Here is a 21,554-nt window from a genome sequence, read left to right as displayed (position 1 = left end):
CGTCCTGAGATCCAGGTCATGGTAATGAAACGATCACGAATGTGTTCTGTACAGCAGAGAAAGGTAGACTACTGTAGAAGACTACTATACATTTTCTGCTAGGAACTAAGAATTTAAGAGCAAAATGCTTCTTAAATTTGGTGTCATCAGTGCATTTTTCAAAACCGAGCAAACCATTTCTGAATCAACTGCACGCTTTTGTGTACAGTGGAGTTCAAAAGTCTGAGTTCACACTAGTTATATGGGATTCAAAATCAGGAAATAAATGAAGTTTTGGGATTAAAAACAAAACAAAAGTTACTGTTAAAATGTGACATTATAAAAGTATAATTCTGCAAGGCATTTGCAAGGCAGCAAATGTGCAACTTTAGTTCCTTTGAAGCATGCAAGATGTTTATAAGATGTCGGCAAGATGAACATTAACAAATCATGGATTACAAGATTTTGCACAAACTTGTTAAAGTAAGAGGATATATCAAAAACTTGCATTTAAATTTTTCGCTACATTTTTTTGCTAGTCCACAATTTGTATTAATTTACCGCAATGCAAAATACTACTTTCACTAGCGTCTCAGACTTTTATTTTACGTTAAACCAGAGACCGAAACATACTTCAACATAATCAAATGTTTCATGGTAATAATTTATTCAAAATCTCCGATTCCAGCTTGTATGAGAGACTGACAGTGCGGCAGAGGTCCAATACCTCAAGGTCAGAGTCGGGAGGAGGGGATGGGTTATTGTTCCTTCTCCCCCTACCACGTGACTTTCCATCCGAGGCCCGACGCAATCGATCCGAATCTGAATCTTTAATGGGGGTTGATGGACTGTGGATTGTACTGTACTCTCCTGCAGAAAAAAAAGAGGAAAAACGTGTATCAGAGGTGGAAAATAAAAAAGGCAAATGAACATTGTGGCTGGATCCATTTACCCCTCCAGTGCTCATGGCAGTGGCAGATCTGAGTTTAGCAGATCAGTTTATGCCCTAGGTACCATTTAGTCCAAAGTAACGGCAATGGGAGGGTATTGTGCGTTAATTCCGTTACTTACCGTTAATTCTTAATTCACAGTATTTCATAACCCAAAACTAGCCAATCACATCTCAATGTGCCGTTTCAGGACCCCCCCACCCACCTATTTTCACAAAACAAATCCACTAAAGCCTCTTACCCGCAGGTTGCTCTGAAAGGGCCTGGCTGGTGATGCCTGATGAAGGTTCCTGTAAGGTGTAGGTAGCCGTAGTGGAGGGCGTGGTGGGGCTAGTGTTGTTACTGGTCATGTACGGAGAGGTGTACGGGCTATTGTTGTAATACTGCGCGTACTGACTCTGGCCAAAAGCGGGATAGGAGGGGTAGTCCTGCAAAAAGACATCAAGGAAGTAACGTGAGATAGGCGCTCAGCGACGCTGCTACTTCACAGCGCAGATTCCAAAACGTAAACGTGACCATATGTCTCCCGTGTGCTACATCTGGACAGTGATCTGTCTTCACTTCTTTTCTCCTTTTCCTCCGCTTGTGGCATAATTCATACACAAAGACCAATAGGTAATCCTCGCGTACAGCGGTCGGGACATTTAGAGTGATTCATATCATGTGAGTAATATGCAAGCGTACACATGTTCTATAAAAGCTTCCAGGAGGCCGGAGAAAACACGGCGTGCGGATGCCAAAATGCGACAGGCTCCGGTGGACACGGAGGGAATTTCAACATGTGCTGCGGACCAGAGTCAGAGATAGAAAATGTAATAATAGCTACCTGTTGTGTACTGTTGAATCCGGTCGAATTTGTGAGGGAATTGCTTCCAGTGTAAAGCCCTGAAGTTGTTGTAAAACTGCCTCCTACCAGTGAAAGACATAACGGTGAGTTAGTTACATATGCAGAGTAAAATCTGATCAGATGTGATAGGCATCAAGACGTTTGTACAACAGATATACATCAGACCATAATAAAGATCAACATAAAACAGTAAAATGGTGGAAAAGCAGACAAAATGTGTGTTTTTTTATCAATTAGATTTTAAAATTGTCGAACGGGGGCAGATTCAACAACCAACTCAAAGGCATTAAAAAAAGCCTTGCAGCTATAATAGGGGCATGAGGGATTGTGAGTCTGTGTGTGTGTGTGTGTGTGTGTGTGTGTGTGTGATATACAACAGTGGCTTTTTCTCTTGCTATCTCTTCTCTCTGTATCAGTGATCAGATCTGATGGTCGGAAAGGGGGTCGGGTCTATTATTTCATCCATCGCACCCTTACAATAACAGAAACAGTGGCACTGTGTTATCCTCTCCGTGGGGGGGATGGGAGGGGTGGGGTGGTCTTTTACCTGACATCCTGCCTCAATGAATATGCATATCTGTCTGCTTTTCAAGCTGCCCGAAGAAGCACCTTCTGGGTAATTAAATCTCTTTATGGAGAGATAGCATCTAATGACTTAATAACATACGTGACATGAGTTATAGGGAACGGCACGGCCTGAAGGTATGAAATCTTCATTGCTTCTGCAGTGTTGTAATCACATCAAGCCCTGGCTCAGAAGTTTTCTCAAAGCTTACAAAGTGATGTTTACTGAAAGTATTTTCCCAGAAGCATTTTCTCATAGCATTAACAGATTTTAAGCGAATGAACAGCTGCACTGATGCTTTTCCAATGTAAAATGTTCACAAAATCTACAGACATGAAAAAATAAAGAGAATCATTTTCAGTTGTTCTGAATTTACTATTTATAGGTTTTTAAGTAGGGTGTTTATGTAAAATAATTGTTTTTGTTTCTCTTTGTGAACTACTGACAAAATTTAAAAAAAAAAAAAAAGTTTAAATGTAAAAAGTTTTTTATTAGCATTTATTTGCAGAAAACTGAAGACAAAGTGGTTAAAAATGAAAAAGATGCTTTCAGATCTTGAATATTCCAAAGAAAACAAGTTGTAAGCTTTTTTTAATGCCTGTTGAAATGCAGTATTAAAGAAAACTAAAGGGGTCTCTTAATTTTTTCCTGAGCTGTATTTTAAAAATAAGATCAAAATCAATTTCAAAATCAAGAGAAATCGTTTTTCAGTGAAAAAGACTAAATTCATCTTTTGGTCATTAGGAAAATAGTTTTTTGCTTACTCATTTCTATGTATACATATTTTTTAATCACTTTTATATATACATATTTCTCTCTCTCTCTCTCTCTCTCTCTCTCTCTCTCTCTTTCTCTCCACTATTTGCTTCACAAACGTTTGGTTTTCCTCTCCAGACACAGAATCTTACATATCACATAAAGTGAGAGTCATCAAACTCCCGTCGCACAACAAATTAGCTAAATCCACAGTTCAAACAGTCATAAAAGCCAGGACTTATGGGATAGCAGTTGACTCCGGAGAGAGCACGGAGCCACATAAAAGCCCAGCAAGACCCCCTCTGGTCCCAAAAGAATGACTCCATGCTGGGGAGAGGTCTGGTTTTTCCCAGGGGCAACCCCATCCCCCCCCCCCTTCCTTCCCCCATCCTCTCTGTCTTGCTCCAGTTAGTTCAGTTAAGACGAGACACTGGCTCTCCTTATGGCCTCTGCAATTGGGAGTCCATTTGCTTTGCTTGATCAGTCCTCTTGCCATGGGCTATGTCTATCATCAGTGCACAATATTTGTAGCAGAGGTTTTGTAGGCCTCTCTGGGGAGCTGGCGATCAAGTCCAGATGGGCTTCTTTAAAAAGCAGTCTGCTGCCTCTCTCACACTGTTTGCGGAATGGAGGGAGGCCCGATCGTTGCCGTAATTATCCTCTGGTCGCGGTGAAAATCGGTCAGTGAAGTCCCACTTTCTTGCTGCATAGCTATTAAGCTCGCAGCAAGGGAAGCAAAGCTCAAACAGGTGTGAAAATATAAAATGAATTCCTAATTTAAACTTGGATGAACTGAGGGAAATTCAGTCGAGTGCTAAAATTTGTTGGCAAGTAGGAAATCTCCACTAACAGAGAGAAAATTACAGACCAATAGTCGATTGGTATTTCTGAAATGGGGCCAGTAACAATTCTGAAAATTCTCTTTATTCTGTGGTGGGGAGATCGGGGCTAGTTGTCACAAGTTGTCGTTAGGGCTTTCTCTCAGTAACTGTTTGCACAAATGTATTTCAGTCAGGACCACTTCGTCAAATAACAATTTTTTATTGAATAATAAAGCATCTAGTTGGTGTTGGTGGTATGGTTCTGTTCTAGGCAAACTCCACGCGCCCATCCATGCATTAATTCCTGGACAGAGCGGGCAGGGCAGCAAGTCAAAATCCCCCCTTGGGGTAACAGAACAGATCCAATAAATGCATTAAACAAAACTAGTAACAACTGGAACCATAAATAAACAATCACAAGAAATATAAATAATCCACAGGTAATGATATAAAGGTGGAGTTGGGGATGGAGGGAGGGTTAAAGTTCAGCGTGCCGCTAAGCAGTAGATTGGCGCAGAATGAATGGGGATTTAAATGAACAGCTATGATGTGTGTCGAATTTGGATTGGTGCGCGTCAGAAACAGCTGACTGTCAGCTGATGCGAACGTGACCTGCCTGAACTAACTCGATGCTTGATTTTTTTTCTCTAGCAATGTATTTTTATGTATATAAAAAAAATCATACTTTCGTATTACTGTTGGCAAACTCTAAAAGAATTCACCATGAGGCAGATGTGAAGTAAAGAAAAAATACATTCTTTTTTCATAAACGTCAGACCAGAGCCAATTGTAAAAACAATAATTTGACATTTATGTAAATGATCTTTTCTCTTTTTTTTCTGTTTGTGTTTCATAATCATACAAATTTTTATAAAGCAGATCAATACGCTGTTCAATGCATTTTTAGAAAGCACGACTTTGGTTAAAAAGTAAACCAACCTTTAAAATATTTACTGGAGTGTGACAACTAGCCCCGGTCTCTCCCTCTGTGATGACTCCCTGACCATTTGAAGCCCGAAAGATCCTTCTGTGTTACACTTCTAGACCTTCATCTCGAAACCCAGTGCCGTTCCATTAGACATAAAAGCGCTGGGTAAAAACATTAATTTAATTGTATTCCCTCTGACAGCTGGGTGCAGTCAGCCTCTACTGGGGTAATAGGACAGCAGTTGGTATCGTATAGAGGGGGGTGGTCTACGCTACCGCGTTCAGACTCTTCCTGTGAGTCCAGACCTGCCCAATCGATGAGGCATCAGGAGGAAGCCGATAGGGACAGACTAGTTTGGTTAATGGTCATCTGTCATCTGCTTTTGCAGTTAGTGGCTAATGTGTTTACTGCTGTGTGGGCTATGTATGGCAGACTGAAGGTACCTCAGTGTCAGTGGATGATCTATACTAAAAGTCAGTATGGGATGAAACCAAATAAGTGCTCTTAAAGGAACAGTTCACCCAAAAAAACATATGTTGTTATTTAGGCGGTTTGAAATGGGTTTCCATACCAGGACAGTTCATTCTAGAAATTAATAAAGAGTCTTTAACATTAAGGGGTGAATAAATAATGAGTACATTTTGGGGTAAAGTACATTATTCTTTAAAAGACTTAAAAGACATTTTTTTTTAGAGATGTCAAACGATTTATCGCGATTAATCGCATCTAGAATAAAAGTTTGTGTTTACATAATATATGTCTGTATATTGTGCATATTCATTTTGTATTTATAAACACATACATGTATACATATTTAGAAAAAATTTACATGTATTTATTTAAATTTACCAACAATTTAAATGATATAAATGTTTATTAATGTCTATATTTTACTTAAATATATACAGTACATGTGTGTGTATGTGTTTTTAAAATTAATATGCACAGTACACAGACATATATTATGTAAAAAAACATTTATTCTAGATGTGATTAATTGCGATTAATCGTTTGACAGCCCTAATGTTTTATTTCAAAAGAAAAAATAATATATAATATAATATAATATAACGGCATTCTGCATTTTGAGAAAATTCAGCATTAGACTCAATGCATAAGAAAATTTGGCCTGTCTGCAAACATTTTAGATTTATATTCGCCACGTCTCATCTCGACGGTGTGAACAGGCCTTAAGACGGCAGCGGTCGAGTCAGAGTAACATTTACAGGCCTGGTGTTGAAGCATGATCAGCGGTTTTTACTTATGAGCCATGGAAAGAAGCTTCCACAGACCGCATGTGTCACATTATTTATTGTGAGATGCTCCGGAGCACTTTCCAAAAAACGTGGAGATGTTTCTACCGTCACACATTATTTGGAGACTAGAGAGCTCAGAACGGCACTCGCTGTTGAAAACTCGGAGAAAAGCACAAAGAAGCGAGAGAGAGACACATGGGCAATGTCCCCGCTGGGTGGCGGATGGTTTGCCTGACGCACTTTGAATTCCCTTTACAAATCTGACTTCTATGAACTGACCTCAAAGACAAGAGTCCCGGGTGTTCCCTCTTAAACAAACATTTATAAGAACATACGAGGCCGAGCACGAAGCCAAAACGTGGAGAAAAAGACTGGTCTTAATAGGGGGAAAAAGCCAGTTATTTTTTCCATCTGTCCTTTTTCTCTTATGGCCTAATGCAAAAAAGACTGTGTCTAACAACAACCCAATACAAGCATCTGCTTGGGGATGTTATGATTCGGTCTGTGTCTGCCATTAATTGTGTCCTCTTTTGAAGGGGGGCGGAAAGGAATCATGCCTCTATTTTGCCACTCTACCCGCAAAACCAGAGGAGGAAAAGAGGGGAGATTCTGACCTTGCATCTGGTAACTGTAGGGCGCTTGTCCCGTCTGAGGTGTGGAGAAACCGGAGCTGTAGCTGAGGAAGCTGCTCTGGCCTGGAGACTGGGCCTGGTTCAGTCCACTCTCTGTCTTGATGCCTGCCCACAATGGACCTAAATCAGTTAGTGACACCAGAGCAGTATGATGCACAGTCCTCGGTGTAACTCCGTCCACGACAAGAGAAAAGATGGCGGCTATTTTTCACTGGGCCATGATTCAAGCTACGCTAGAGGTACGAAAGGCAAAAACAAGTGCACGAAGTGGAAAGAAATCCCTGCTATGTCATTATTTTTAATAATATATAATGTAAATATATCCCTAATGTAAGTACTTTATGTAGTAAACCTGATTACTTAACCTGCCGTTAAAACTTCTTTAAAACATTGATTCTTTCCTTCAAGGGAAAGACAAAACTTTATTTAGAAATTCTGTGCAAATCAAAACATTTAATCCCATTCCTTGTAAAAAAGGAAACTTGTGAAGATGTATTAAAGATATTCAGGAATTTTGACAGAAAGTTTTATTTGGCAAACAATTTCTTGATGCACAATTGTAGACGTAGTGTAAAATCAATCAAAGTGTAACGGTAAGACGGCTTCATCACATACTGTAGTAGATGTATAAACAGATGGATAGAAGACAACAGATTGAATGCCTTTGGTCAAAACTTGGCTTGCGAGACTAACAACTGGACAAGCAGAGACAGAGAGACTACTGGCGGTTTACGAGAGCTGTCGGCACACAAGAATAATTTTCGATACTGTAAACAGAATTAGTGCAGAATATGCTGAATTTTGTACCGGTGAGTACCGTTTCACTTCAGGCACTGATGGTAACCTTACAATAAAGCACTGTTAGCGCCAAACTCAGCACATCAGGAATCGGGATGAATCGGGCCCAGTGCAGATTTGCAATTTGCTTCCACTCAAACAAACATCTGAACTCTCTGGAGCACATCTAAGATTGATCTACCTAAACAACTTTATCTGTGCGCATATTTTCGCAAAGGTTTCAGAACGTTCAATGCCTTGGACTGAATATTTACAGTTGAAGTCGGGTTCTCAGTGTAACAGCACTGTGAGCGTCTTGTTTCGAAGTCAATTCTTTACATCTCCAATTTCTGTTAAACAATTAACTTTGAGGATGATTCTCTGAATCTGCAAAATCTGCTGTGGTTTAGGAAACTTCTAAATTTGAGTTAAAAATTAAAGGGACAGTTCACCCAAAAATGAAAATTCTGTCATCGTTTACTCACCCTCAAGTGGTTCCAAACCGGTATGAATTTCTTTGTTTGGTTAAACACAAAGAAAGATATTTGGAAGAACGTTAGCAATAGAGATTTCTGAGGCACCACTGACTACCATAGTAGAAAAACTATTGTATCATTTTGTTGTTCTGTTGAACACAGAAAGATATATTTTGAAGACTTTGGGAAAACAAACAGTTCAATTTTTTCTACTATGGTAGTCAATGGTGCTTCAATTTTTCTAAATATCTTTCTGTTTATCAGAACAAAGAAATTTAGACCAGTTTTGAACAACTCGAGGTTGAGTAAATCAACAGAATTTTAATTTTTGGGTGGATTTTCCCCAGTGTTTGCATAACCTATTATCAGCATATTGTTAAATGTTATAATCTAACATGCAAAGTTTCAGATTGATATAGCTAAAATTAGTTTAAGATTGCTTAATTTTAGTACATTTTAGTAGTAATTAAAAATCTAACCTAAAATGGATGAGGAACATTGAATGATTTCTTTACAAAAAATGGTAGCTATAACTTTCAACACAATATTATAAGTTACAGTTCGTAAAATTACAGTCTTCAAATAACCAGTTCAACTTTGAACAACTAACGTCATAAAAACAAGACCGATTTTTAAAAAGTTATTATCATTTTTAAAGAATATTGGTTCATTACGATAATAACAATCATGTTATCGACTTTGGTATAGTAGTGTTAGCTATGGTTACCATTGGACACTTTTTACTACGGTGAGAGTTTGAATCTGTTTGAGTGAAGAGCAAATGAAATCCTGGATAACAAAGCTTCAAAGAACAGAAAACAAGCCAACTGAAATGCTGGTTTTTCTTACTGCTGTTACCATAGGCTGGAATTCCATAGGGCTGTCCTGGCTGAGGGTACGAGCCATAGGCAGAAGCTTGCTGCATTCCTGTGGTGTATTGCGTCTGTCCGTACGAGGCCATATTTTGGGCGGAAGGAGTCGGAAGAATGTGTGGATAAGGTCTGCTGTTTGAGGGCAAAAGAGCGGAGAAAGACATATTTTACCCAAAAGCACACATCGTAAAATTTGCTCACAGACACACTCTCTGCCATTCTGCTACTTAATCATAAATATTTGGCCAAGCTGTGAAACAGAGAAAAATACAGCCATTAAGCAGCTGATATACATTGCGAAAGAAAAATAAATCAGGGGGGAAATTGTTGCGAGATAATAATTACAACAGATTTGGGAGCGAGCAAGCTGCTGAGATCAATGCAAACAAAGCGGCCGCAGACCAAGATCTGGCAGAAGGATCTAATTAAAGGTCCAAATGAAGTTGGATGCTGCTTATTTTTTAAAGAAAAATAAAAGGAGCCTTACTTGGAAGGGTAAATCTGGGGAGAGAACTGGTGAGTTTGTCTTGGGCTGAAGCCACTGCTTCCAATGGCTGCGGAGAGAAGAGTCAAGCACATATTCGACATTAAAAAATAAGGTAAATATTATTCTTTGCCAACAGAACTTCTGGAATCCAAGGCAACCGTAATTACATTGCGTAGCACTATTTATTTCGCTAACCTTATTTTAGGTTGAAAAATGAAGAGCAATAACGAAGGAAAATAATCAGGTAATATGGGAGGCTTTTCTGCTGACGGAACACATAAAAACCCAAACAGATTGGAAGGGCCCAGTGTCCACACACACAAACAGAGAATGATGTATAGCACTGGTCAGTGAAGGGCTCGAAGTTGATGGCACAATAAGAAGCCAGTAGGCCTGATTACAAGTACTAAACACAAGCAGCTTTCATCAGAAATACACCGGCCCAGTTCCCGGCCCTTAATGACGGCATGGAGGGCCATTCAGTTAACTCACACAAACACTGAAGAGCAACTGGAGATCTTTTGATGTGCCACTGAATGCACAGCTCAAGTATTGGAGTTCTAGGGCTGGAATTGTAGCCCCCTTAAAGGTACATTGAGAAAACTCTGTATACTAATACTAATAATACTATTATTATCACATTTCACAGTTATCTCATTTTGGAACCAAACTCTTCGTTTGTTTTTAATGACCCCTCCGGTTAGATTACACCATTAAAATATCAGGTGTATAGTACAAAAACCTTTAAGGTACTTTTCGGACAAACATTATTTGGCAAAGAGGCAAACCATATCAGAGAATATGCATTCAAATATACAAAAAATCCAATGAAAACAAAAAGCTCTCTGTAAATAAAGCATATTAGACTACAATTTTATTAGTTATTTGTTGAATATTCTGTAGTCTTTCTCCAGGGCTATGTATTTATAAACTGCACATGTGTAACTTTGGTTTATACCCCAAACACACCAATGCAACGTGAATACAATTTTTGAAATCCGTCTTTACTATAAATATTTGGAAAAAAGAGCAAAAATGTCAATTGTCCAAAACTGGACATCACTTTTGACAACTACTGTATATCGCTGATGTCATTCTGAAACCTTGTATCTCCATATTTCGTGATTTTTATTTTTTGCCATATATCATTATTATTAGTCACCCTTTATGTTTGTCACTGGACTTTGCAAATATCTAACCAATAAAAAAGCATTTAAAAGTGCTTGTCAACGTTGACAACACAGTATTTAATTATTTAAAAAGTACAGCGTTTTCTCAATTTACTAAAAAACTGGAGGAAATCTGAGGTATCGTAAGGACAGCAATGATATTAATGTTAATTATTATTCATAATTTGATGTTTATTGTTATCATTCGAATGAACATCCATGTATAAGAGATTGCACACACAAAGTATACATCATCGTGTATACAAGTTTTGGTGCATTAGCTTTTGCAGGATCTCTCTCTTCAGTAGGAGCTATCACGATACATTACGAATATTTTGATGGTTACGCTTTGTGTGTAAAATCGGCTGTGACATCTCCAGTAAAAGTTAGTTAGGGAGATCCCGCTCGGTGTAACTGTATTCTCTACACCCTGAAACCAGGAGCTTTTCCCCACACTTCAGCACCTGGCCTGGACAAACACACAACCACGGCACTGCGGCATCCCCCGAGTATAAACCAGAGTCTCAAATGACTACATTTCATTCATATTGTCAGAGAAAGAAGTCCGAGCTGTGATTTATATAGGTCTAACATAAAAGTATCAGGTACTTAGTCAAATAGGTAGGGAAATAAGACAAATTAGCAGGAATGTAATACTCCATGAAGAGTTCTCACGTTCACTGGCATTTGCTTAGTAAGTAATGTGAGCGGTCTATAACGTGGAGCGGATCCACCTAAATTTGTATGCGCTCGTTTCAAAATATACCATTGAGAGTGTAACGTTTACAACACAAGCTATTTTTGTGGTTTGAGAAAAATCTGTTGCATTTGTCTTTGTAAGACTGAGTACAAAAAGGCATTTCATTTCTGTAATTTACACTTCACGTGTTTCTCCTTAAGTTAAGATTTACCGTCCTTTATTTCTTTTTCCATTGGTAGAATGAAACCACGATTAACAAAATATTCCACTTCACATGCATAAATTGGGTATTAAGTTTAGACGTTTAGGAGTCCAACACTTCCTGTGCCTCTTCTTATCAGTCATTCATCTCTAAGATCATCGCGCACATCACCGTGTGTGTGTGTGTGTGTGTCATACCTGATCCTGGGAAGCTGTCTAGGGAGCCGTCTGCTACAGAGGTGGTGATTTCAGTGCTGCTCATTGGCTCTGTTTTAACTGCAAACAGAAGGAAACCAGGACGTTTGTGACACGGGCCGGTTATCCCGCTTAATAATCACAGACAAACCCTCTGCACTCGTAAAGTCAATAGACTTAATCTGGGGTAATGTGCGAATTTAAAACGTGGCGGAAAACAGACTGCGGAGCGCACATCCAAGCGGTTTCGTTGGCTGGCAGCGTGGCATTCATTAGGCGGTTGGTGTAATGAAATGGAGTCGCTATCGAGATAATGGAGCTTTCAGGTTTCCGCAGTTCAGCCCCGGCCAGCCCACAGGACAGGCCAACAATTAAATGCTAATCTGTAGTACAAATAAAAGGAGGACACTTCCCCTCCAAAACACACAAACTCTTGTGTTGATTTAAGTACAATGGCCATACTCAGAGCTCTCATTTAAATGCATAAACCTCTCGACGTAGTTTGTAAAAAGCAAACTGAGGGCCAGACGCTCAAATAGAAAAAACATATTTTTAAACAATATTTTTACTGTATATACGTAAAAATAGTTCAAATGTGACCTATTGTATAATTCTTTTTGAAAGATTATTAGTGTCTTGATTTCTTACCGGAAGGGGTTTGCGTTGCATTAAAAACAGGCAAAGAAAGTTGGAATTTAATGACACGAATAAGCTGTGGAATGCATAGACGTGCAGTATAATTGATATGTCAAGGCAATGCATGGCGTATAAAATGTGTTTGACCCGCCTGCTCCACACTGCAATGAGGGCAAACGCGAAACAATTTCACAGCGTTTAGACAGGCCCGGATCTTTGAAATGAATCCATCTCTGTCTCGGGAGGGGGTAGGAGGGTGGAGTTTTACTTCTATGAAAAAATTCACTATGTGGGTACGGAGTCATGCCCATTGAAATCCCTCATGGCTGAGGTAGCCATCAGCTTGTCATGTCGAACATGTTGCTGCTATGGTTGTCTCTCAAAGGAACACATGTCGATAGGGAGCGGTTTGAATGCGCACCAATACCCTCCCCCCTAAACCCCCCCTACCTTTCAGAAGGGATATGGGAGAATAGCGGCAGGGAGCATGCAGAAACTAGAGCAGTCAAGTCTTATCACATACCACACGTAACCATAAAACCGTCCCGCGGAACATCAAATAAAATGCCCATTACGCGTGCCCACAGCTTTACCATTCATTGACAGTGTGGAATCAAAGCCAAAAGTCTCAAACCATGCTTTCAACAGATTCACCAGAACACAACACAAAAATGCCAAACAATCCTAATGAAAGGCACAATAGTTGAAGCAGATCAAAGTTGGATTCACACAAAATTGTGTTTGCCTCAGGGTTAAATGAACGTGTAAAAACTGTAATTTGGGATATAACGCCAAGTATTGTCCTTTCATTGATTCACTAGAACTGCACAAACCTGCAGCGGACTGTGAACTAGAACTTAACAACCAGTCAGCTGTGGTAAGCATAGTGATGTTATCACCTATAGGAAGAAAGAATGGGATAGGACACATGACAATATGCACCGTCACAGGCTGGGGCTTATCACTGGAGAAATGGAAGAAAACCACATAAGATTACATTATATAAACTACTCAGAGCCGATTTAGTTCTTATGGGCTGTAACGTGAGCCGTGAAAATAGTAAAAGGTATAATGTTTATATAGTCTGCGCATACAGTACAAATGCATTTATGTACTGCTGAAGTGCACTGGCGGATAAGACATTACAATTATAAATAAACTTATTTCAAATAATGTATTCATGAATTTTAAAAAAGATAGGAAAAGACAATTCAAGTATTTAAATGAACATAAACTGCACTTTAAATTAATATTTTGTACATTCATTTTAAATATATCCCCCTGACAAAGAAAGCACATAATATGGTACGCTATAGGGATTCAACTTTGTACGTTAAGAGGTCACAAATGGTATTGTGCTGCGTAAAAAAGCACCACTGGAGAGAAAGCCGTGTGCTAGAGCACTTATAAATTCACAGTAATGTAAGTAAATGGCCGAGTGAGGCAGGAGAGACGCACCTTCAGTGCCATTTGGTGTCATGGAATTGTTATTTATATGCGAGTTGTCGATGTTGGGACCGTTGGGGGACTCACTGCTTCCACTTACTCGGCTGTGTGGACTAGCTAGATCCTGCATTTCCATAGACCTGAGAAGAGACACACAGACGTAAGCACTGCGAAACACGCACACACACACATTATAAACTAACATGGAGATCAGGAGGTCATTTAAATGATTTAAACACTGATACTGAACATTAAAAAAATGATTGTTTATACATGTGGTGTCCAAACAAAGTACTTACTTTTATTTTGCATTGTATCATTTAATACAAACGTTTTCATAATAATGAGCATAATAATTTGAGCAAAAAGAAATGCACATGATTTTGATCATTTCACAGCGTGCACTCAGGTTGGCATGAACTCCACAAGCTTGTGCAAAACCTGATGATGCATGTTATCCCAGCATGATTTGAGAATGCTCCAAAGGGCATCTTGTGTTCTTTAATGGAAGCAAAGAAGTCTGACCTTTCGTGCAAAGGGCAGTTAAGAAAATGAGTTAACGTTGTCATAAATTTGCTCACTTTTTTAGTGATCTACCATCAGTGAATCTCAAATATTTCATATTTATTACGTTATCATGTTTCACTTCTGTACATTTTTAAAAAGCCTACAGATTTACTAATTCAAATTACATTTTTAACTTTTAACGTGATCTCAGACGTTTGGACCCCACTATATTCCCATAACAAGCAACAACATCAAAATAATGAACACAAAGTCAAATAAAAACAAGAACTTATAGTTAAGGAATAACAACTACAAAACAACAGATAAACAATAAAAGAGAACGTTTAAAAATACATATAATAATTGACCATAAATTTCATTCTTAATTTAAAACAGCTAGGCTTTACAAAAAAACATTCCAACAGTTCTCCAGAGAAATAAGCTTAACAAGGGCATTCCCCTGAGACACATCAAATGACATTTGACACAAATTTCACAATTAATGAGACATCTGATGATTGATTTACTTTCTCATTTTAAGCATTTAAAATTAACCACGACTGGCCCCGCAGAGCGCGCTGCAATTTTCATAGATTGTTTTCCTCGCGTTCGCTGGTTTGAAACAGTCACAGCCGAGCGGTGTGATTTCGAGGCCCTCACTGCGAGTGAATGAAGAGTTCACTAAAGCGTGCTGTTTGCTCTGGCACGCATCTTAATTGTTTCTTTGTTTATATACCGAGGGCCACGCCACTAAAAACATTATTCTACTGGATCTGTTTTACACTCGCAGGATTTTATTATGCAAAGCAAATGGAAGGTCAGGCCAGTATGTGTGTGTTTGTGGTCGGATGTATGTTATGTGTGTTTACATCAGTTGTGCAATACTAAACACACATTAGGTTCCAGAAAAATAATGTACTAATTAGGCTGCGTGTGCATTATTATTCCAGCCATTTAAAGTGCTCGTGTGCCTGCTATCAACAATTTAAATTCTGATAACTTACAAAGAGGAAACAAAAAACATTTAGCAGCATAAATGCTCATACCTCTTTTTAGTAGTTGTTCTCGATCATTTATAAAATATCCGTTACAGATGGAAGCAGTTAAAAGAAGTGAAAAGGAATCCATGCCACGGAAAACTTAAAACTGAGCTTGCTTTAAAAACAACGTCTGCTTCTGACACACAATCGATTTGTCAAAGTTATCAGCTAAACTGGTGGATTGACAGAACGTACATTTTCACATATTCTGTACATGAGTGGATTTCATTTAATAATGGTTTTCTGACACATCTCTCTCTCTCTCTCTCTCTCTCTCTTTCACACTTTCAGAAGTTTGCAAAAAGTTCCACACACTTCCTTCTGAAGGATTTCAGCAAAGGTTATGTCTAGAAAACCGCAGCACTTTGCTAAACAACTCACTCCTCTGCACTGATGCTGCTGGCAGCCAATCCGCTCTCCTCTTACCTGGAACTGGATGGGCCTTAACCATCTGTGTCAAATATCGTCTTTTCTAATTTTCCCTCTCTCTCTGTCTTTTTATCTCCCTATCATTTTTATCCACCTGCCAGGACCCTAAAGCAATATCACTCCTTGTTATTTCAGCTCGGTTCCACTGTGAAGAGCCATCCGTGACACAATAGACGTTGTCTGAGAAAACATTTTTGTTATTCTCGCGCAGAATGGGAAGAGAGGAGCTGGTGGAACAGAGAGGCACATTGTCTGTAGGCTCAACCCCTCCACTGTTGTTTCCTCCTCCCAGGTCTTCCCTCCCTCAGAGAGAGAGAGAGAGCAGCCGAATGACGGAAAGGTGATTCATCATTGGTCAACGACAGCTGCAAACTGGATTAGTCCTCCCCCAATCAACATGCAAAGCGGCTTAGCCAAGGTAAGCAGGAAAGGAGGGGGGGCTTCGGGTGAGCGAGCTTGGGGCGCCTGCTTGAGGTCGCTGCCACTGTTGCCTCTGGAAGTGGAGGGGGGGGGGGGGGGGGGGGGGGGCGGTGAAGTTGAGAGAAATGGGAGTTTGTTGAACAGAAGCTAGTCAGGCATGACACCCCTAGCATCTTCAGAAGATCTATCATCCGCAATTGACACTATCTGAAATTTATCTACACTCCCTCTCCTGGCACAATGACAGTTCCTAATGACGGTCAAGGGGGGTGATGGTGACTTTGCCCGAGGCTTTGGGGGGACACTAGACCACTACAGATAGTGCATCTGTTGCAATGAGGATGTCTAGAATACATAAGATGAACATATGGAGCTGCATATGATATAACAATGCTACGGATGTTTTAAGTTGACAATTACATTCTGCTGTCCGCATCAAAAAATCTGTATACCTGTGTCGCTATTACCCAATAGCAGGCCAGGGTCGAACTGTTCTCTCTGTCGATAGATCTGTGTCACGGTAATAGCGCCTTTCCACCAAAAATGTCTAAAAAATGCATGAATTTTTAATGGCGGACTGTTTTCATAAGATGTAGTAACCTGAGCTGTTTGGTCTTGGTGTTTTTCGCCCCCCTCCCTTTTTCTTCCCACAATGCCCGAGCCACGATGAATAAGGGTCAAGTTTTATAATATCTCCCTCCTCAACCTTGCTTTGTTTTTCTAACACGTCTAGCCACACGTTTATATCCTAAATTCATTCCTTACATAATCCAAAGCATGACATTGTATAAAAAGTGCAGCGCAAGTTCTTTCATTGCGGGAATGAGAGATAAAGAAATAAACGAAGGATGGGAAGCTGGGGAACTCTGTATGGTCAAATAAAGGAGACTCCAGCGCACGAAGCATTACTCACGCTGGTTTCACGGCAGAGCCCCTTATCCAACAGGTGATTTTCACCAGGTGAACGGAAAGGGCCGGGGAGGGGCCGGGGGGGCTTTTAAAAGCAAAAACAAGCCATTCTCCCATGCCACTAAATATTTATTGTTTAAACAAAAAAAGGGCTGCATTCAGCATCTTTGATGTTCGTTTTAATTCAACCTGAACTGAGCTGCCTTTGATGCTCTCAGAACAAAGAGTTGCTGGAAGTGTCATCAAAAAGCCAAACACGCTTCACTCACGACTGTTTGCACGGCTTTTTGTTTCGCTTTGCTTATTTCAAGCGCTGCGTTTCCATCTGCAAACACCGCCGGGCTTTTAACATTGATCATTGCAGTGCACACGCGGGCTGTCTGAGCTCGCACAGACACAGATGAAATTCACCTGAAATATTTGTTTATTGGCATTTGAATGCACTTCACGGTGGAAAACAAAATGCAGTTTTGTTATAATGTCAGAGATAAAAATGTGATTTTTATAAATGATGATTAAAAACTGCAATAAAATGAGATTTTTTAATTCAGAAATTCATAATGGAAGTTTAGCACTTTCATTTTGTTGCATAGTTTGAGTTTAATTTTCAAGGGCAGGGAAAGCATATTCTACATTGAACTTTATAGATTATGCAAAACATGTGTTATATGTTATTAGTTTTATAAAACAATGCTTTAATCAAAATAACTTTACAACAAGTAATCCCAATTTAAGATGGTCAGCTGAATCCACATGGTGGCCCAGGAAAAATAAATCCACTTGCAAAGAATGTCAATGTAGACAACAATTGAACACAGATGTCATGAGAATTAGACACAGTTTACAAAATGCTACACTTTACTTGACTCTATGAGCACAGAGCAAAGAAATGCACTGCCAACAAAACACAAAAAAAGAAAATGAGTGCCGGAAACACTGGGAATAAATGTACCACAGGTATAGAGGTTTAGTGCTTTTTTCTCACTATAACTGAACAATGGATTTGAAATTGTACATGCACTAAAATGCTGGAAATATGATATTAAACTGTAAAATTGTTATTAAATGTGAAGTTAAAAGCATCCACTTAAGACCATCAATATATATATAGTTTTTATGTAGGGAATTATAAAGACGTAAACATAAACCAGAGCTAAACACGCATTCATACAGAAGGACGGACCCGCAGAAATATGATCTCTTTTTTAATTTTCCATTTAAAGACACATCTAAAAATTGTAGAATTTTAATTAAAAAATTCTGAGCATGTGTTGCGGTTTGCTGATGGGCAATTTGTCTATTTCATTTCGATCAATCTGACATGGAGCTTGAGCGATGGACAGCTACATTAAATCTTTTAATTCTGAGCTTCTCAACCCGCTAAATTATTTCCAGAAGTCCATCAGAGGAGATTTACGCTACACATCTGATCACATTCTCCCCACCGGAGTATCATAGAAAAAACACTTCAATTGATATTATTGTCTCACTTCGGCCTCTAATTTTAGATTGTACAATCTGCCTCAGAAAATAAATGATTTATTTAAAATTTAAGTTTTTAAAATTTGATCAGTCAAATAACATTTTTGTTTATAAAAACTATTCCTTTTTGTTTTTCTCTTTTACTACATTACTGTAAAAATTCAGCTTCTATGCAGACATCCAACAAAAACAAATGATACTCAGGTTGAGCTCATCCTCTGCTACCATTCTTAAGTAAACAAACTCCTTGATTACATGTAAACAAACACAAAGGATTTTCTAAATGCTGAAGAGCCGTGATCAATTGAGCCTCTCAGCCCTTATTTCCTGCTCCCTCGGCTACGTTTTCCTGAGACAAACAGTGGCATGTTAACAAAATAACACTCTACTGTATTTAGTAAACAGCTAATCACCACAAATGGTTTCCGCTGTCCCTATCTCATAAACAGCAGAGCGCTGCAGTTTCAATTGACCCTGCGTCTTTCACCACACACCATTTCCAACTCGGAAACGGGCTCCGGCCGCACACATACGGAACGCATTGGGCCCTCTGCAAATGACGGCACGTCGTGGGGCTTATCAGAAAGAGCTTAATGCAGTCAAACTTATTAAAACAAATACCGTGTGTAAACAATCCAAATCAAGCAAGCCATTATGAGGCAATTAGATAATCAGGCTTTTTGTATGAAGAATACAAAAAGGGCGGCTGGAGGCAAGCCTGCATTAACATGATCCAGCAAAAACAATGCGATTTAAATAACAGCTGCCGGGGGACGACTTTTTAATTATTTTGTAATAAAGTATATTTTAAAAGCTGATTTTATCAAACATTTTAGAATTACAAGAGGTCAAAAACTACACAAATAAAGAATATATTTTTAAAGCTTTGAGACATACAGAAATACTTACAAGCCAACTGAAATTACACATTGCACCAGACAATGCAATATTAAATATATTTATAAAGATTTATATATAAAGTTTACTGTGCTGCTAACAACTACGGACTTGAACAAAAAACAAAACCTCTCCAAAAAGTATAGGGTTCTGTTGGTGGCCGTGTGCCGATGTCTTACAAGACGCCAATCTGCACCCGGCCTGCCGGTCTGTCTATCCTTAAGCATTCCTGCCTGCAGCAGATGGCATTGGATGTCAACTGCTAAACTGAAATGGTTTTGTTTATTCTGCCAGCTGAATAGGATCTTCGGTGGCGAGTCTGCTGCGTTTTACAAGCAACGTATTGAGCAGAAGGATATTCTAGACCAAAACATTGGCCATTATTTATAATGTTACATCTCATTTCGTTACACCTGTTTTAAGGTCTCGAAAAAGGTTCTTGTCACCTGAGGGTTGTGGAGAGGGGAAAAGGTGAATTTTGAAAGGAAGGAGTGAATCAGGTGCGTGAGCTCTCAGGTGAGAGAGAGTCACTGGGGATTTAAATTTGAGCGGCAAACGGTGACAGCGACATGATTCCTTTCTTTCAATCTTCAACTTTAAAAATCTAAAGCTGCTGCTGTTGTGTTACAAAATGTTACAAAAACTGTATGTGTGTATACTGGATCAAAACATTTAAAAGAATATGTCTATTTCTATACAAATTTATAGCAATGAATGAGGTGAACTCAAAATGCTGTATCATATTTGTTCTTTTAAAATAGTTTTTGTTTTAAAATATTTGTGTGATATTGACATCAGCTATTTTTATATATAAAATTGTTTTGAAAATAATATGAAACTTAGCAATATTGGTTTGCTTTTTAGAAATTGTCTTGTTAACAGGGTTGTCATTAAAAAATAATATATTTATACTTTACAATCCTTAAAAGATTAAAGTAGCACATACTACAGGGGTCTTGCACAATTTATGAAAATAGATCTTTTTAACATAACACAAAAACAATTTGTTTCGTGCCTGGGGTAATTTGTTGTGGTTTTAAAATCCCTGTCATTCTGCCATTTAAAAAAAATCTTGATCCAAGTGTAATAAAAATATAAGGGAGTGTTATAAAAAAACGTCTCAATTTAAAAGTATTCTGTTGATGATCCACGTTTACAACTGATACAAAGAGTTTAAAAGTGAAACAACACCACAATCTAAAAATGCCAAATACTAACAACAAAAACAGACACAAATGACCAAAACGGTACTTACTACAATTATAGTAGAATTCTTTGTTTTTTTGTCTTGTATTCCTCCTTTTTTGCAATGTTCTGTTGACTTTCTCTCCGTTCCAGAGCAGTAAAGAACTTGTTAAAAAACAAACTTCACTTGAGTCGAAACGCACAGCTTACCGATAAAAGACAACTTTTTTCTTTTTCATTTTAAGGGTGAAAAGCGGTGGAGCCCCGTGCTAGATCTCAAGAGACAGACTCCGAGCAAGAACGAGAGTTGTCCGATTACTGCTGCAGGCAGTGACCAGCTAGTGTCTGAGAAAGAGAAAAAAAAAAAGAGTAAAAGAGAGAGAGCCGGTCGAGAGCGAGCGAGAGAGAGGGAGGGAGCTCGCAGACTGAAAGCGCAGTAAGTTGCTTGCTTCTCTCTAACAGGAAGACTTTAGTTTGGAGGAGGCACAGGGGAGTTTGCTTCACACCAGTCCTCCATATGTCATTCACTCACAGCTTTAAGCAATATAGCCCTTCGCTAGATTGTATCAGTGGTCTTAAGACAATGAAACTGCAGAGCCTTCATGCATCTCTGCTAGTCTGCTGGATCCCATGGCTCGGCGCACACACACACACACACACACACACACACACACACACACACACACACACACACACACACACGCACACACACACACACTCACACACGCACACACGCACACATACAAATACACACAGCCCGAGGGCAAAGCTTTTTTCCTCTGCCATTTATTTTTATTTTATTTTTTCGCTTTCCCACAAACCAGTTCTTTTTGTGGTTGATTCTTTCTGGTTTGTTTGACAAAGGAAAGGTACGGTATAAAGGTAATGTAGTTTGTAAATGATGCTGTTTATTTTATTGGAGCAAACTGCCTGATCGACGTTGTTGTGGAAGTCCTCCATCAACAAGTAGAGCGCTCACTGCTGTTTGTCAG

The 21,554-nt window shown here is 39.0% G+C and overlaps 1 protein-coding gene across 15 annotated transcripts in view; it reads right to left on the bottom strand.

The window, feature by feature from the left end:
- The window catches only part of eya1 (EYA transcriptional coactivator and phosphatase 1), a 40,957-nt gene extending 20,034 nt beyond the window's left edge, over positions 1-20,923 (bottom strand). Inside the window, exons 1-10 of one of the 15 annotated variants that reach the window (XM_057323121.1) lie at positions 20,633-20,923; positions 13,706-13,833; positions 13,081-13,146; positions 11,615-11,692; positions 9,347-9,413; positions 8,837-8,991; positions 6,717-6,854; positions 1,756-1,838; positions 1,171-1,357; positions 707-849 (exon numbers count right to left, since the gene is read on the bottom strand). In XM_057323121.1, the coding sequence (XP_057179104.1) occupies positions 707-849; positions 1,171-1,357; positions 1,756-1,838; positions 6,717-6,854; positions 8,837-8,991; positions 9,347-9,413; positions 11,615-11,692; positions 13,081-13,146; positions 13,706-13,829 (1,041 nt within the window). In that variant the 5' untranslated portion in view covers positions 13,830-13,833; positions 20,633-20,923. Of the gene's footprint in view, positions 1-706; positions 850-1,170; positions 1,358-1,755; positions 1,839-6,716; positions 6,855-8,836; positions 8,992-9,346; positions 9,414-11,614; positions 11,693-13,080; positions 13,147-13,705; positions 15,204-15,246; positions 15,985-20,632 lie in introns of those variants that run through there. The other 14 variants (XM_057323122.1, XM_057323123.1, XM_057323116.1 and 11 more) reach the window with 14 other exon arrangements.
- Positions 20,924-21,554: the final 631 nt, after the last annotated feature.

The sequence above is a fragment of the Triplophysa rosa genome, linkage group LG23 (assembly GCF_024868665.1).
Source record: "Triplophysa rosa linkage group LG23, Trosa_1v2, whole genome shotgun sequence".
Lineage (NCBI taxonomy): Eukaryota > Metazoa > Chordata > Actinopteri > Cypriniformes > Nemacheilidae > Triplophysa > Triplophysa rosa.
This window is presented reverse-complemented; position numbering and strand designations above follow the sequence as displayed.